The sequence below is a fragment of the Danio rerio genome, chromosome 6, assembly GCF_052040795.2.
Source record: "Danio rerio strain M-AB ecotype USA chromosome 6, GRCz13ab, whole genome shotgun sequence".
Classification (NCBI taxonomy): domain Eukaryota; kingdom Metazoa; phylum Chordata; class Actinopteri; order Cypriniformes; family Danionidae; genus Danio; species Danio rerio.
This window is the reverse complement of record NC_141026.1, coordinates 52,010,465-52,024,333: the sequence shown is the minus strand read 5'-3', so window position 1 is coordinate 52,024,333 and position 13,869 is coordinate 52,010,465. Positions and strand designations below refer to the sequence as shown.

The window sequence follows — 13,869 nt, the reverse complement described above, 5'->3', positions numbered from 1 at the left end:
TTTAGTGCGAGTTAGAGCTACTTTGCCGTATGCTGTAAGTGACTGTTATCCTCAATAACGTTACCTGATTAGCACAAAAGTTCAGAACATACAAAAACAGAAAAAAACATAATATTACCTATGAAATGTACTGCCTTTGTGCTTTGTTTTCTTTGTTTGCTTGTTACTACACCCGTAGACAGCGCTAAAGTCCCGCATCTTCACGTAATAACACTGTCTTGTCTAGTGCGGTTGAATGACATTTGTCCTGGGAGCACTGTACCAATGTGGCAGCGCTATTGACGCATGCTCAGGGTCCCTATGCGATATCTAGTGTATATATCTATGATGGGGATGAGTGGGTGGCCATTATGGGTAAGGGCTGATTGATGGAATTTGACCAGGACACTGAAGTGCCAATGGATTTTTTATGACCACAGAGAGTCCGGATAATGTCTCATGAGAAAGACGGTGCTTACTGATAGTATAGTGTCTTCTATACTACACTGGGGCAATAGGACTAATTAACAACCCAGTTTTCCCATGTGGTCTCTCATCCAGGTACTGACCAGACTCAGCCCTGCTTAGCTTCAGTGAGTAACCCGTCTTGAACTGCAGGGTGATATTGCTCTGGCAAGTGAAATGTATTTAGTTTATTCAACTATTAACAGTGTTTTCTTTTTGTAAGAGTAAGTTCTGGGGCCAGTTACATAAACGTAAGTCTTCTACTATAAGACTTTATTCGAAAGGATATATACATATTACATTAATCTACCTTATTATGAAGCTGATGCTAAAAAGGTAAATGTTCTAAAGAAGAAAAAATGACTTTTTGTAGCCAGCATTATTCAGAAATGACTGCTTACCTTCGCCAAACAGCTTTTTAAAAAGTTTTGCATGAAAACATGATATTTATAGTAAAAAATATATAAGCTGTGTGCACTGTTGTACAATTCATAAACATCAAAGATACTCTTGACAGTTGTTTTATAAATTAATCATGAAAATGCATATTTTAAACTTTTATTAAAGGATAAGCAAAACAATGTAGCCTTTGTTGAATATTGACAACAAATATCAACACGCATCTTTAAGCTTATTTAGTACTATCACAGAATTAAATCATTATTATACACTTACTCTTGTTTTTCCACACGCTATACATCACTGCAGATGTTTCATTGTTCAGCAAGGATGTTAATTAAGGTTACATTTGATAAAAAAGGGTCCTGAAAGATCTGTTAGCTTGCATGCATACATTTTAAGCACAAATATTAAAGCATCATAACTGTATTCAGTAATGAGCAAAAGAAATCAGCACAAATAATTTCTGAAGCATCATGAGACTTAAGACTGGAGTAATTTGCACAGTAAAATATTCCCCTTTATATTCAAATATGTATTTGAAATTGCCTAATATTCAATATTACATTTTATACTGAGCTTCTGAATATACTATTGCAGCTTCTACAATATAAAAAAGTCTTACAGACCCCAAACTATTGAGGAGTAGTGTATATCCAACACAAAGAGATATTAGAAACATTAAATTATATGCAGTCATTTTAATCTAATCAATCCTATTTTTAATTGTGTAATTTGACCCTCTCTTCTGGAGATCAAAAATATTTCACAGTTTGTTATGTACATGGGCTCCAAATAGTATTTAAACACATTTTAAAACAGTTTAAACAAACTTTCTTTCTTATTATTCTTTTTAATTATTATATTTTACACATATGTTTTGATATATTGTATATTACAGGTGTCAAACTCATTTCCCAGAGGACTGCAGTTCTGCACCGTTAAGATTATCAAACTAAATGAGTCCTTCATGGTTGCTTGAAACATGCAGGTAAGTTGTCTGTGTTGAAGTCAGAGTTGGAACTTAATTCTCAGAGTTTGACACTCCAGTTGTAAAAAATAGACAATTTGGAAACTCATGAAAAGTCAAGCTGACTCTTGATTTATCATATCATATGTAATGGGTTATCTTAAAGTCGCCATGAAACAGGAATTAAAATTTTCCCTTTTCCCCCATATCGTGACTAGCATCCAATTGAAACTGTCCTGAAATTATAAAAATTGTAGGGCGGTGCATGATGTCGTCCACTTGAAACTGATTGGATTGTTGGAAGATGGCCGTTGCTGAGAAAATGAAGGAAAATTGATAATTGCAGGAAATCAGGGCAGAAATGAGCAAGTATATCGATGCAGCCCAGAGACCTCCAAGTGGAGATATTACGCCGCAAACCAGTTGGGTGATGAGTGGGAGGGATTTACTCCGCAGGTGGGCTGGGTTTAGATGGTATAGGACAGGTGTGTCCAAACTCGGTCCTGGAGGGCCAGTGTCCTGCATAGTTTAGCTCCAACATCCTTCAACACACCTCCCTGGATGTTTCTAGTATACTTAGAAAGAGCTTGATTAGCTGGTTCAGGTGTTTAATTGGGACTGGAACTAAAATATGCAGGACACCAGCCCTCCAGGACTGAGTTTGTACACCCCTGGTATAGGTGGGGTAGACATCAATAAAATACATCAGGTTACTGTGAGGTTGGGTTTTTGGTCGGGTGGGTGTAGGTGTTAATAAAGCACAACAGGTTACTGTGAGGCTGGATTAAGGGTTGGACTATGGGTAGATGTTAATAAGACACAACAGGTTACTGTAAGTTTCCCAGAGATGGGTTGCAGCTGGAAGGGCATCCGCTGTGTAAAACATGTGCTGGATAAGTTGGCGGTTCATTCCGCTGTGGCCACCCCGGATTAATAAAGGGACTAAGGCAAAAATAAAATGAATGAATGAATAATTGAATGAGATTACTGTTAGGTTGGGTTTTGGGGTAGGTGTAGATGTTAATAAAACACATCAGGTTACTGTGAGGTTGGGTTTAGGATTGGACTATGGGTAGATGTTAATAAAGACACAACAGGTAACTGTGTGGTTGGGTTTAGAGTTGGGGATGGTGCAGACATTTATAAAGCGCAATATTGGACTCTGTGTCATGTACAAGACATTAAATAAATAAAAACTCCAGTTTTGTACGTTCCACTTTGAGCTCAAGTCCCACCCAGTTGGAGTTGGGTCCAACCTCCATTTGTACCTGTTTCGAAATGAGACTGATAGCTGACAGCCACTGATAGCCCCTCTTAAAAGGACTTCAATGTGACCAGAAATTAAGTCAAGTCAATTCAAGGGATTGTTATCTTCTCTTCTTCTTCTTCGACCTTAGTTACGTATGGTTGCAGGGTCGGCTCTTTGGAACAAGTCCTCCATTTAGACTTGTCCATATGATAATGACTTTTTTACACATTCCGGCCGGCCTGTCACCCTCATACACTCATACACTACGGACAATTTAGCCTACCCAATTCACCTGTACCGCATTGTCTTTGGACTGTGGGGAAAACCGGAGCACCCGGAGGAAACCCACGCGAAGACAGGGAGAACATGCAAACTCCACACAGAAACGCCAACTGAGCCGAGGTTTGAACCAGCGACCTTCTTGCTGTGAGGCGACAGCACTACCTACTGCGCCACTGCGTCGTCCAATTCAAGAGATGGTTATGGTATTTGATAAAAGCTTATGAGGCCAAGTTAATGTTTACGTTGTTTATAACAAGCACTACGATATAATCTGCCCACTGGCCTCTGTCCATCATGGCCTCCTAACCCTCCCCATATCATGATTGGCATATCATCACTCTGTCTCCTCTCCACCAATCAGCTGATGTGTGGTGTGCGGTCTGGCGCAAAATGGCTGCCGTCGCGTCATCCAGGTGGATGCTGCACACTGGTGGTGGATGAGGAGATTCCCCCCCATTGTGTAAAGCGCTTTGAGTGCCCAGAAAAGCGCTATATAAATGTAACGAATTATTATTATTATTATTATTATATAAACATAAAAATAAGAAGGGCCAATTTTAATTTCATGGCGACTTTTAGCATCTGAATAATTTTTTGCAGCTCACTCCATACATCTGATCCACTCGTCCCACTCGTTCACTAAATCCCACACTCACATCATTCACTGACTGAAGTTTCAGTGACCACTTCAGTCTTAATCTCCACTTGAGTGCTGTGCGCTATTGAAGACTCCTCTTCCATCACCTCCTCTTCTTCATAATCCATATCGGCGGTGGCGTCCTGATACTGCTGGTATTCTGACACCAGATCGTTCAGGTTGCTCTCGGCCTCGCTGAACTCCAGCTCGTCCATGCCTTCACCTGTGTACCAATGCAGAAAAGCCTTGCGTCGAAACATCAGTGCAAACTGCTCTCCGATGCGCTTGAAAACCTCCTGGATGGCGGTGTTGTTTCCGATGAAGGTGGAGGCCATTTTGAGCCCTCGTGGTGGGATGTCGCAAACGGCCACTTTGACGTTATGAGGAATCCAGTCCACAAAATAATTGCTGTTTTTCTGCTGAATGGCGAGCATTTGTTCGTCAACCTCTTTAGTGGACATCCGACCGCGGAAAATGCCTGCAACGGTTAGATATCGTCCTCGACGAGGATCGCATGCGGTCATCATGTTGCGGGGGTCGAACATCTGCTGGGTGAGTTCGGGCACCGTTAGAGCTCGGTATTGTTGGCTACCACGTGCTGTCAGAGGAGCGAAACCAGGCATGAAGAAATGAAGACGTGGGAAAGGCACCATATTGACAGCTAACTTCCGAAGGTCAGCATTGAGTTGGCCTGGGAAGCGGAGGGAAGTAGTGACCCCGCTCATGGTGAGAGATACAAGGTGGTTGAGATCTCCATAGGTTGGCGTTGTGAGTTTTAGAGTGCGAAAGCAAATATCGTACAGCGCTTCGTTATCGATACAATACGTCTCATCTGTGTTCTCGATCAGTTGGTGAATGGATAGGGTTGCGTTATATGGCTCTACTACTGTATCGGAAACCTTCGGCGAGGGCATTACACTGAAGCTATTCATGATGCGGTCAGGATATTCTTCTCGGATCTTATTGATAATCAGGGTACCCATTCCAGAACCAGTGCCGCCACCTAATGAGTGGACGAACTGGAAGCCTTGCATGCAGTCGCAGCTCTCTGCTTCATTCCGGACGCGATCCACAACCTGTTCCACAAGCTCTGCGCCCTCGGTGTAGTGACCTTTGGCCCAGTTATTGCCAGCTCCAGAATTGCCTTTGCATTTGCAGAAAGAAAACAGCATCAGGAACAATGTTATGGCATATGAGAAATGTTCTCGAATCAACTCTTTAAATGACTAGTTCCAACCCAGGCTCATTCTGATTACCCCTATATACATTTCTGGAGAGAGCAAAATACATCCCAGGAACTACATTTTTTTTTTTGCAGATTTTGTTTTTGCGAATCCGCCATATGCCGCTGTGTACGCTTTTTTAGATCTCAAATTTCTCTTGCAACTGCCATTCGCGCCTACTCTCCTCGCGTAAGTCCACCAGAGGCTCTGTCAACTGACTAGCCAACCAACGATAACCCCACCCACCCCCTTCCCTAAACCCAACCAACAGTGTTTTAAAAAGCACCAATATACCCACTCACTCACTTCCCTAAACTTCACAATATTGTTTTGAAAAGCAATCCAGAAAAAGCAAAGCCCTTGCCTAATTTTACAACGTTTTCAAACTTTACCACATTCTCACCCTGTTATTTACTTGCTTATTTTGTTTTTTGGCTTTTGTTGTTGTCCTACCCGCTTTCTAAACCATTCTTCACCAGACTTGAACCCCGTCATCGTGGTCAACTCCTCTCTGTGTCTCAAGTCCGGCGATGTACGTGTAGAGCTAACGGACAAACTGGTAACAGCTGAAAAGTCGTCCACATTTAGGCAAGTGGTCAGCTGGTAAGCGAGAAAAGGAATGGTATCCCCATATAGTTCATTTTAAAGACAAAATGCAGCCGTACATAGCTCTGGCTACATAATTCACGATCTCCAGAAACGTATATAGGGCTACGGTTTCAGAATGAGCCTGTGTTGACTTGTTCAGAATCCAAGGTGTAGGTGACTTATGTTTTTCTTTAGAAGAATGCTGAAGATTTTTCAACACAGGCTCATTCTGAAAACATTATCGCGTGGATGTTTCTGAAGACCGCGAATTATGTACGTTTGGCTGCATTTTATTTTTTTAAACGAACACTATGGGGCGGTATGACGCCGTTCCTTTTCGCGCTTACCAGCTGAACCCTTACCTCCTTGTGAAGGGCTTACCCGTAACCAGTTTGTCCTGTTAGTACGTTGTGTACGTCGGCGGACTTGAGACGCAGAAAGAAGTTGACCACTACAACGACGATGAGGTTCAAGTCCGGGTAAGAGCGGTTCCTGAAATCATATGAGTCAAAAACAGAGTCCAAAAGTGAACAAGTGAACAACAGGGTGAGAACATGGTAAAATCCAAAAACCTGGTAAAAATCAGACAAGGGCTTTTTTTTCAGGATGGCTTTTGGGTTTAGGGAAGTAAATGGGTGAGTGGGTCAACAGATAAAATTGGTTAGGTTTAGGGAAGGAGGAGGGTGGGTCAGTCGATTGGTCGGCCGGCCAGTCAGTCATTCAGTCAGTCAGACAGACAGTCGGTCAACAGCGGCCTCTGGTGGATTTATGCGAGAACAGCCGCCGTGAAGGGTACTCGCGAGAGAAAATTGAGAAATGCACACAGCGGCCTCTCGCGGATACACAAAACAAAAACTGCAAAAATACGTACCTCCCGTGACATATTTCGCGGCCTCCAGAATCGTCCACAGTACTATGTTTTCTAAATGAGCCTGGGTTGAGATTTGAGTGACTTTTTCACTATATTACCCTCGACAAACACCCCTTGATTATCACTGTATTGTCAGGAGCCATGGGGATTGCTTTTCTCAGATTAACTAATATTTGGATGATCATGGTATTGATTGACTTGCATTAAGAACAAGGTTTCAGCTAAAACCTTCTCTGATGTTCTACTTGATGGAGAAAACTAACAGCACATTTTGAACTAAACTACTCATTTTGAGCTGCTGAAAAGAATATACCGTATGTTTTATTAGTGATGCTGGGCTGTCTTATTTCTGGTCTTAGTATTGCTCAGTAGCTATTTTCAATGGTTGTTGACTTGTCCTGAATATATACCCTCACCATTTGTCTGTTGCTTTCTTTAAGAATAATTTCCATCCATACTCCAATCTCTGACCACCTTCTTAAAAATGAATCAGTTTTCTGTTCTGATCTTAGGCTAAGGCAAATAACTGGGAAAGTTGTTTAAAATGTAATCATGTACTGTAAACGTCTTGCAAAATATTTTACAGTATTTTGAAACAACAAAAATACAAGACACTAAAGTATTTTGATACAAATTGTTATGCCCATCCCTGAGAACAAATAACGTCCTGAAGACGTTCCAAGAACTTTGTTGTCATGAGAACATTCAAAAAACGTTCCATCGATAACGTTTTGTGCTAACATTTTCACAACTTTTAAAGAACGTTAGTGAATGTCCTGGGAAAGTTCCCTGTTAGCTTGGAATATGGCATTTTTTTAAACCTAACAGTTTATTTTGACCCAGTAAGGGGTAAAAACAACCCAGCATCTTTTTAGAATGTATAGTTTCTAGAATAAGAGAAAATAATAAAGAAAGCTTCCATCATCAGCTCACATGATCTTTAAATGTAGCTGATTACTGCCTTACCATGTATAAAATTATCAGGCCTGAAGAGTTGTCCAATCTGACTGCCCCTCACGCTGTCCATAGTGCCCGGCTCCAGGTCCACTAACAGTGCTCTTGGAACATATTTTCCACCTGACACACAATGTAACATCTCAGTTCAGATTTAAATTAAGATTAGGATTGCAAAACTAACCCAAAGTACTGCACAACGCTAAACACAAATATTCAATATTCATAATATTCAACATAGGCATTCATTTATACACTAATGAACAGCATTAAAGTAGTTTCAGCAGTCAATATACTGCGGGAAATTGAACATGTCATGTTTTTCCTGGGATTAATATTTCTAACGGAGCTGTTAACATGAAACATGAAATTGAACCAGATTTTAGTTTAAGAAAAAAAAAAAACTATAGACATAAAAAAAACTATAGACATATAAAAATGTGACAAAACAAAAAAATCTAAAAAATGTGTTTTAATTTTGTGTGTATTACAAAAAAATTGTGTGTATTACAAGGAGAAAGTCCTGAACTATTGAAATGTATTTAATGCTTTAAAAAAAAAAAAAGTTGCTTATAAAAAGCTTTTTTGGTGATGGCAGCTTAAAGATGCCTCTCATATGGAGAATATAACATCCTATGCATTGCTCAGGAGTGAGTTTTTCACATACTTCAACAGAGTGTGAAAATCTTGATGGTTCTGTGGGTCTCGTCTATTAAATCTGATCTTTAATTTGTATTTTCTATTGGATTCAGATCAGGTGATTGGCTAGGCCATTCCACAGCTGGATTTTCTTTCTCTAAAAGCATTTGAGAGTTTCCTTGGCTGTATTTTGGATCACTGTCTTTCAGAAATGTCTACCCTGGGTTCATCTTCATCATCCTGCTAATGTAGATGTTGAACTGAAGCAGGTAATGTTTATTGACCATGTCCTCACACAACTTTCTCATTTGCATTTGTACACAACACCTTATAACCTGTATATTTATAACAAATCTTAACATACAATTCAACATCCAGATCTGTTTTTCACTGACTGCATCTTTGTTTATTGTTTATCGTCTTTTTTCCATATTTATTTTCGTGTTGTCACTTGTAACTTTATGTACACTTTATGTAGCCAAAACAAATTCCTTGTGTGAAGCACACCTGGCAATAAAACTGATTCTGATTCTCAGGGCAGATGGTTTCTAAATAACTACTGAGAGATTTCTGCTGCTGTCTGGGCTTTCACTACCTTTCTACACCTTCCTTTCTTCATGTGTTCGATACTTTTTCCCTGCGTCATTTCACTTTATTAGGCATAACTTAATTAGTAAACTAATTAGATTTGATTTATTTCTTGTTTTCCAACATCCAGGGAAAATTTCAAGTCAACAGCATCTTTAGGAAAATGTATTTTCAGAGAAAATGTTGGCATGTTCAATACTTATTTTCCCCACTGTACAATAGAAAACATGAATGGAAAGTGTCGGTCTGCATACCATGTGCTTCATTGAAGTAAACATTGACTCTCTCCAGCTGAAGGTCCATGTCGCCCTCATATGCTCCAACTCTGTTAATGCCATGTTCATCACTGATCACCTCCCAAAACTGCAAACACACAAAAACACTTTTGGAAAAATGTCTGCATATTTTCACCCATTTATTATCACTGAATAAAACCTTGGATGACATTCTGGTTTTATTGATATTGATTGTCATTTTAAACACCACCAATACCTGCGTTCTCTGTTGAGAGAGCTGCACTTGTTCTTCCAGAGTCTACTCTGTTTTTACCACAATCCTACAGCATGAAACTCAAAGCCTGCTGAGCTCAATCCATGATAAAGTAGGCCCACCCCATCAGAGGAGCCTCTGCTCTTATCTTTACAGTAGACCACGCTGGGGTTAACACCCTATGACTGCACGTATCATCAATTTACTTGTGTATTATTATAATATATACAGTTGAAGCCAGAATTATTAGCCCCTCTGAATTATTAGACCTCCTGTTTATTTTTTTTCCCTTAATTTCTGTTTAACGGAGAGCAGATTTTTTTCAACACATTTCTAAACATAATAGTTTTACTAACTTATCTCTAATAACTGATTTATTTTATCTTCGCCATGATGGCAGTACATAATATTTTACATTCTTTAAGACAAATCTATACAGCTTAAAGTGACATGTAAATGCTTAACTAGGTTAATTAGGTTAACTAGGCAGGTTAGGGGAATTAGGCAAGTTTTTATATATTGATGGTTTGTTCTGGAGACTATCGGAAAAAATAGCTTAAAGGGACTAATAATTTTGACCTTAAAATAGTTATTAAAAAATTTTAAACTGCTTTTATTCAAGCCGAAATGAAACAAACAAGACTTTCTCCAGAAGAAAAAACATTATCAGACATACTGTGAACATTTCCTTGCTCTGTTAAACAATATTTTAAAAAGAAAAAAAATTCAAAGGGGAACTAATAATTCTGACTTCAACTGCACAATTCATCCATCAAACATTGAATAAACACACTTGAAACACTTTAAATATTTATCCACAAGCAGAATGCTGTTCAAAATGACTACAGAAATGAATATAATAATAAATTAATGACACTACATATAGACATAACCAACTGAATAAACAAAATACAAATGAATTCTTCCTTTAGATAAATACATGCCCATTTTTCTCTCAATCCAGCATCAGAATCTAGCATGAAACAAGTCAGGGGTGAGATGGTAATGCTGTAACACTAATTAACAAAAACACACATATAAAAACACACAAAACGTTTTGAGTCACCTTTGAGCCGATCTGATTCCCACACTGTCCGATCTGTAGATGAACAATCTCGCGCATAATGGCAAATTTGGCTTGCTGAAAGAGCAGGAATAGCCTTAACCAGGAGTCCGAGGTGCCCACTGTGTGTGTAATACCAGTGATGACAACATCAAGAGGGAGTCACCCAAACGCCACATAACGAACATTGAATTAGCAAACTAGTAACGTTACAAGAGCTTATTGCATTTTAGAGATGGACAGATATTGTGTTGTCAAACATTAGCACACCACAACGAGACAAACTGATGGTGTTAATGAATGATTTAGAGCTGTTTTTACATTTATGTTATAGAATTTCATATACGGGATGCAAAGTCATCATGAGCTTCGATCAGCCGCTTTCTCTCTGGTGTTCATGATAAGACTCCTGCAGGCCGTATCTGTCCTATTGCAGTGACACAGGCCATCAGAAAGACAGACAGGCCGCATGCTCATTGTCTGAGTGTTTCCTGCTACAGTTTGTTCAGCTGACAATTCTGTAAGGCAGGGGTGGGCAATTTATTTTCCAAAAGGGCGCAGATTAGAAACTGGGGTGGTTTTATAGGGCTGGGCTCACCCAGTCAACTCAGTTCTGCCTAAAATATTGTATATTTTCAATGTAAACTTTACAATGAGAATGTGTGGTACGTAATTATATCACTATTCAATAGACATTCATAACAATTGTTTGTAGGTTGCTTTTATGATGTTTGGGCCCAAGAGCAAAATAATGTAGATTTATGTTGACTCTATATATCAGACCTGGTTATTGCACGACCTCCTTTTTGCATTTGAATTTATATTTACATATTAGTTCAATGACAGTTCACCCAAAAGTGAGCTTTAAATCGCTATTTACTCACCCTCAAGTCGTTTCCCTCTTCTGTTAAACACAAAGGAAGATATTATAAAATAATCTGAAAGCCTGTAACCATTTTCATAGTTAGTTAACCAATTCCATTGACTTCCATAGTTTGAAAAATGTATATTATGGAAGTCAATGGTTACAGGTTTCCAACATTTTTCAAAATATCTTCTTTTTTGTTCAACAGAAGAAATAAGCTTAGGGTTTTTTAATCACTTTAGGGGGGTAAATGATGGAAGAAATGTATTTTTTTTTTTTTTTGTGAACTATTTGTTTACAGGAATATGGAAGTCAGTGGTTAAAAACCTTGAAGTTTCTTTCTTCTGTTAAACACAAAAGAAGATATTTTAAAGAAAGCTGAAAACCTGCAAACATTGACTTCCATAGAATGAAAAAAACTAATAATAATAATAGTTTTACAGCATTCTTCAAAATATCTTTTTTTCTTATTTTGTGTATACAAGAAAAAAGAAACCCATAAAGGTTTGAAACATGTAAAAGCTGAATAGATGATGATAGAATTTTCATTTTTGGGTGAAGTATCTGTTTAAAAGGATAGTTCCCCCCAAAATTAAAAGTCAATCACTATTTACTCCCACTCAAGTGGTTAAAAACCTTCAAGTTTTGAAGAAAGCTGCAAACCTGTAACCATTGACGTCCATAGTGTAAAAAACTAATATTATAAAAGTCAATATTTACAGGTTTCCAACATTTTTCAAATTATCTTCTTTTTTGATCAACAAAAGAAGGTTTTTAATCATTCAAGGCAGAGTAAATTATGGCAGAATTTAATTTTTGGGTGAACTATCCCTTTACATGAATATGAAAGTCAGTGGTTAAAAACATTCAAGTTTGTTTCTTCTGTTAAACAAAAAAGAAGATATTTTGAAGCAAGCTGAAAGCCTGTAGCCATTGACTTCCATTGGATGAAAAAAACTAATATAAGGAAAGTCAATGATTACAGGTTTCCAACATTTTTCAAAATAAGCTCAACAGAAGAAAGATGCTTTAAGGTTTTTAATCACTTGAGGAGGAGTGAATGATGGCAGAAATGTCCTTTTTTAGTGAACAATGCCTTTACAGGAATATGGAAGTCAATAGTTACAGCTTTACAGCCTTCTTCAAAATATCTTGCCTTGTGTTTAAAAGAAAAAAAGAAACTCATAAAGGTTTGAACCATGTAAAAGGTGAGTAAATGATGACAGAATTTATTTTTGGGTGAAGTATCTGTTTAAAAAGATAGTTTACCCAAAAAGTTTAATTCAATCAGTATTTACTCCCCATCAAGTGATTAAAAACCTTTAAGTTTCTTTCTTCTGTTAAACACAAAAGAAAGCTGAAAACCTGTAACCACTGACTTCCATAGTATGAGAAACAAATATTATGAAAGCCAATGGTTTCAGGCTTTCAACATTTTTCAAACTATCCTCTTTTGTTGTTAACATAAAAGAAAGTTTTTGAGGAGAAGTTAATGGTGGCAGAAGTTTCAGTTTTTCATAAACTATCCCTTTACAGGAATATGTAAGTCATACAGCTTTACAGCATTCTTTAAAATATCTTGTCCTGCATGTGTTTAAAAGGGAAAAAATAAACTCTTAAAGGTTTGAAACATGTAAAAGGTGAGTAAATGATAACAGAATTTTCATTTTTGGGTGAAATTTAATGCATGGTTCACCCAAAAATGAAAATGTCCTCTAATTACTCACCCTCAAGTAATTCAAAACTTAAGAGCTTCTTTCTTTCTGTTGAAAACAAATGAAGATGTTTTGAGAAATGCTGTTAACCATTGCCTTCCATAGTAGGATAGACAAATACTATTGAAGTCAATGGTTTTCAATATTCTTTAAAATATCGTATTTTGTGTTTCAAAGAAAAATAAACTCATAAAACGTGAGTAAACAATGACGATTTTTTTCTTTTTAGGTGAACCATCTTTAACATGGGGTCTGACACGTATATGCAGATTTATAGTTCACCAGCAGATGCCACTGTTTTGCTCAAAGTAGTTTTCACAGGAGTTCTTCGTTTACTCCTACATTAAAATTTAGATTCAGTCAATAATTTTCATATCATTCATTCATCCTAGTGATTCTTGACTGTCAGCATCTAAATAACCATAAATAAAACAAGGTTAGATAATCCACAAGAATTGAGTTGTTAGAAAGACCCTGGAGTTAAGGGGAAGTGTGAAGCGCCGGCGCTGTTGTAGATAAGGTCAATGCATGAGGCATCTTAGAGGACAGATTAAGAACAGAAGGCAAACTATTGTGCAAGTTATTCAACCTTCCAAGAAACAGGAGAGCGGTCGTATATTTAGCAAAGTGCTGTGGTGTTTGTACAAAGTGTGTCAGATCTGTATTTACAATGAGTTCTTTCATAATTCTGAGTCATTTTATTAACAGAAATCAAACAGCATGCAAGAGGAGGAATTAGAGAAAGCCAAAGATAAAGGGCAAACGAATCTGCTTTGCTTTTATATAGTTTGAAACATCAAGATTTGCTCAATGTTTTTGAAAGCTGCACTTGTTCAATCCAGAATACAATAAAAGCATTTACATTTTTTTGAAAATGTTCATTCCATTTAAAA

General features: G+C 37.8%; 1 protein-coding gene and 1 long non-coding RNA gene across 5 annotated transcripts in view; both read right to left on the bottom strand.

Moving 5' to 3' along the window:
• The window catches only part of LOC147843665 (uncharacterized), a 628,067-nt gene that overhangs the window by 145,143 nt on the left and 469,055 nt on the right, over nucleotides 1–13,869 (bottom strand). The window lies entirely within an intron of this gene.
• On the bottom strand, nucleotides 989–10,528 carry tubb1 (tubulin, beta 1 class VI). 4 transcript variants are annotated; one of them, XR_015492801.1, is made up of 6 exons: nucleotides 10,400–10,524; nucleotides 9,099–9,207; nucleotides 7,630–7,740; nucleotides 3,880–5,125; nucleotides 2,483–3,615; nucleotides 989–2,316 (listed from the first exon to the last, which is right to left on the bottom strand). XR_015492801.1 is itself a non-coding variant. In NM_001326422.1 (4 exon segments), coding segments are annotated over 4 exon segments (1,401 nt in total). In that variant the 5' UTR covers nucleotides 10,457–10,528; the 3' UTR covers nucleotides 3,842–4,001.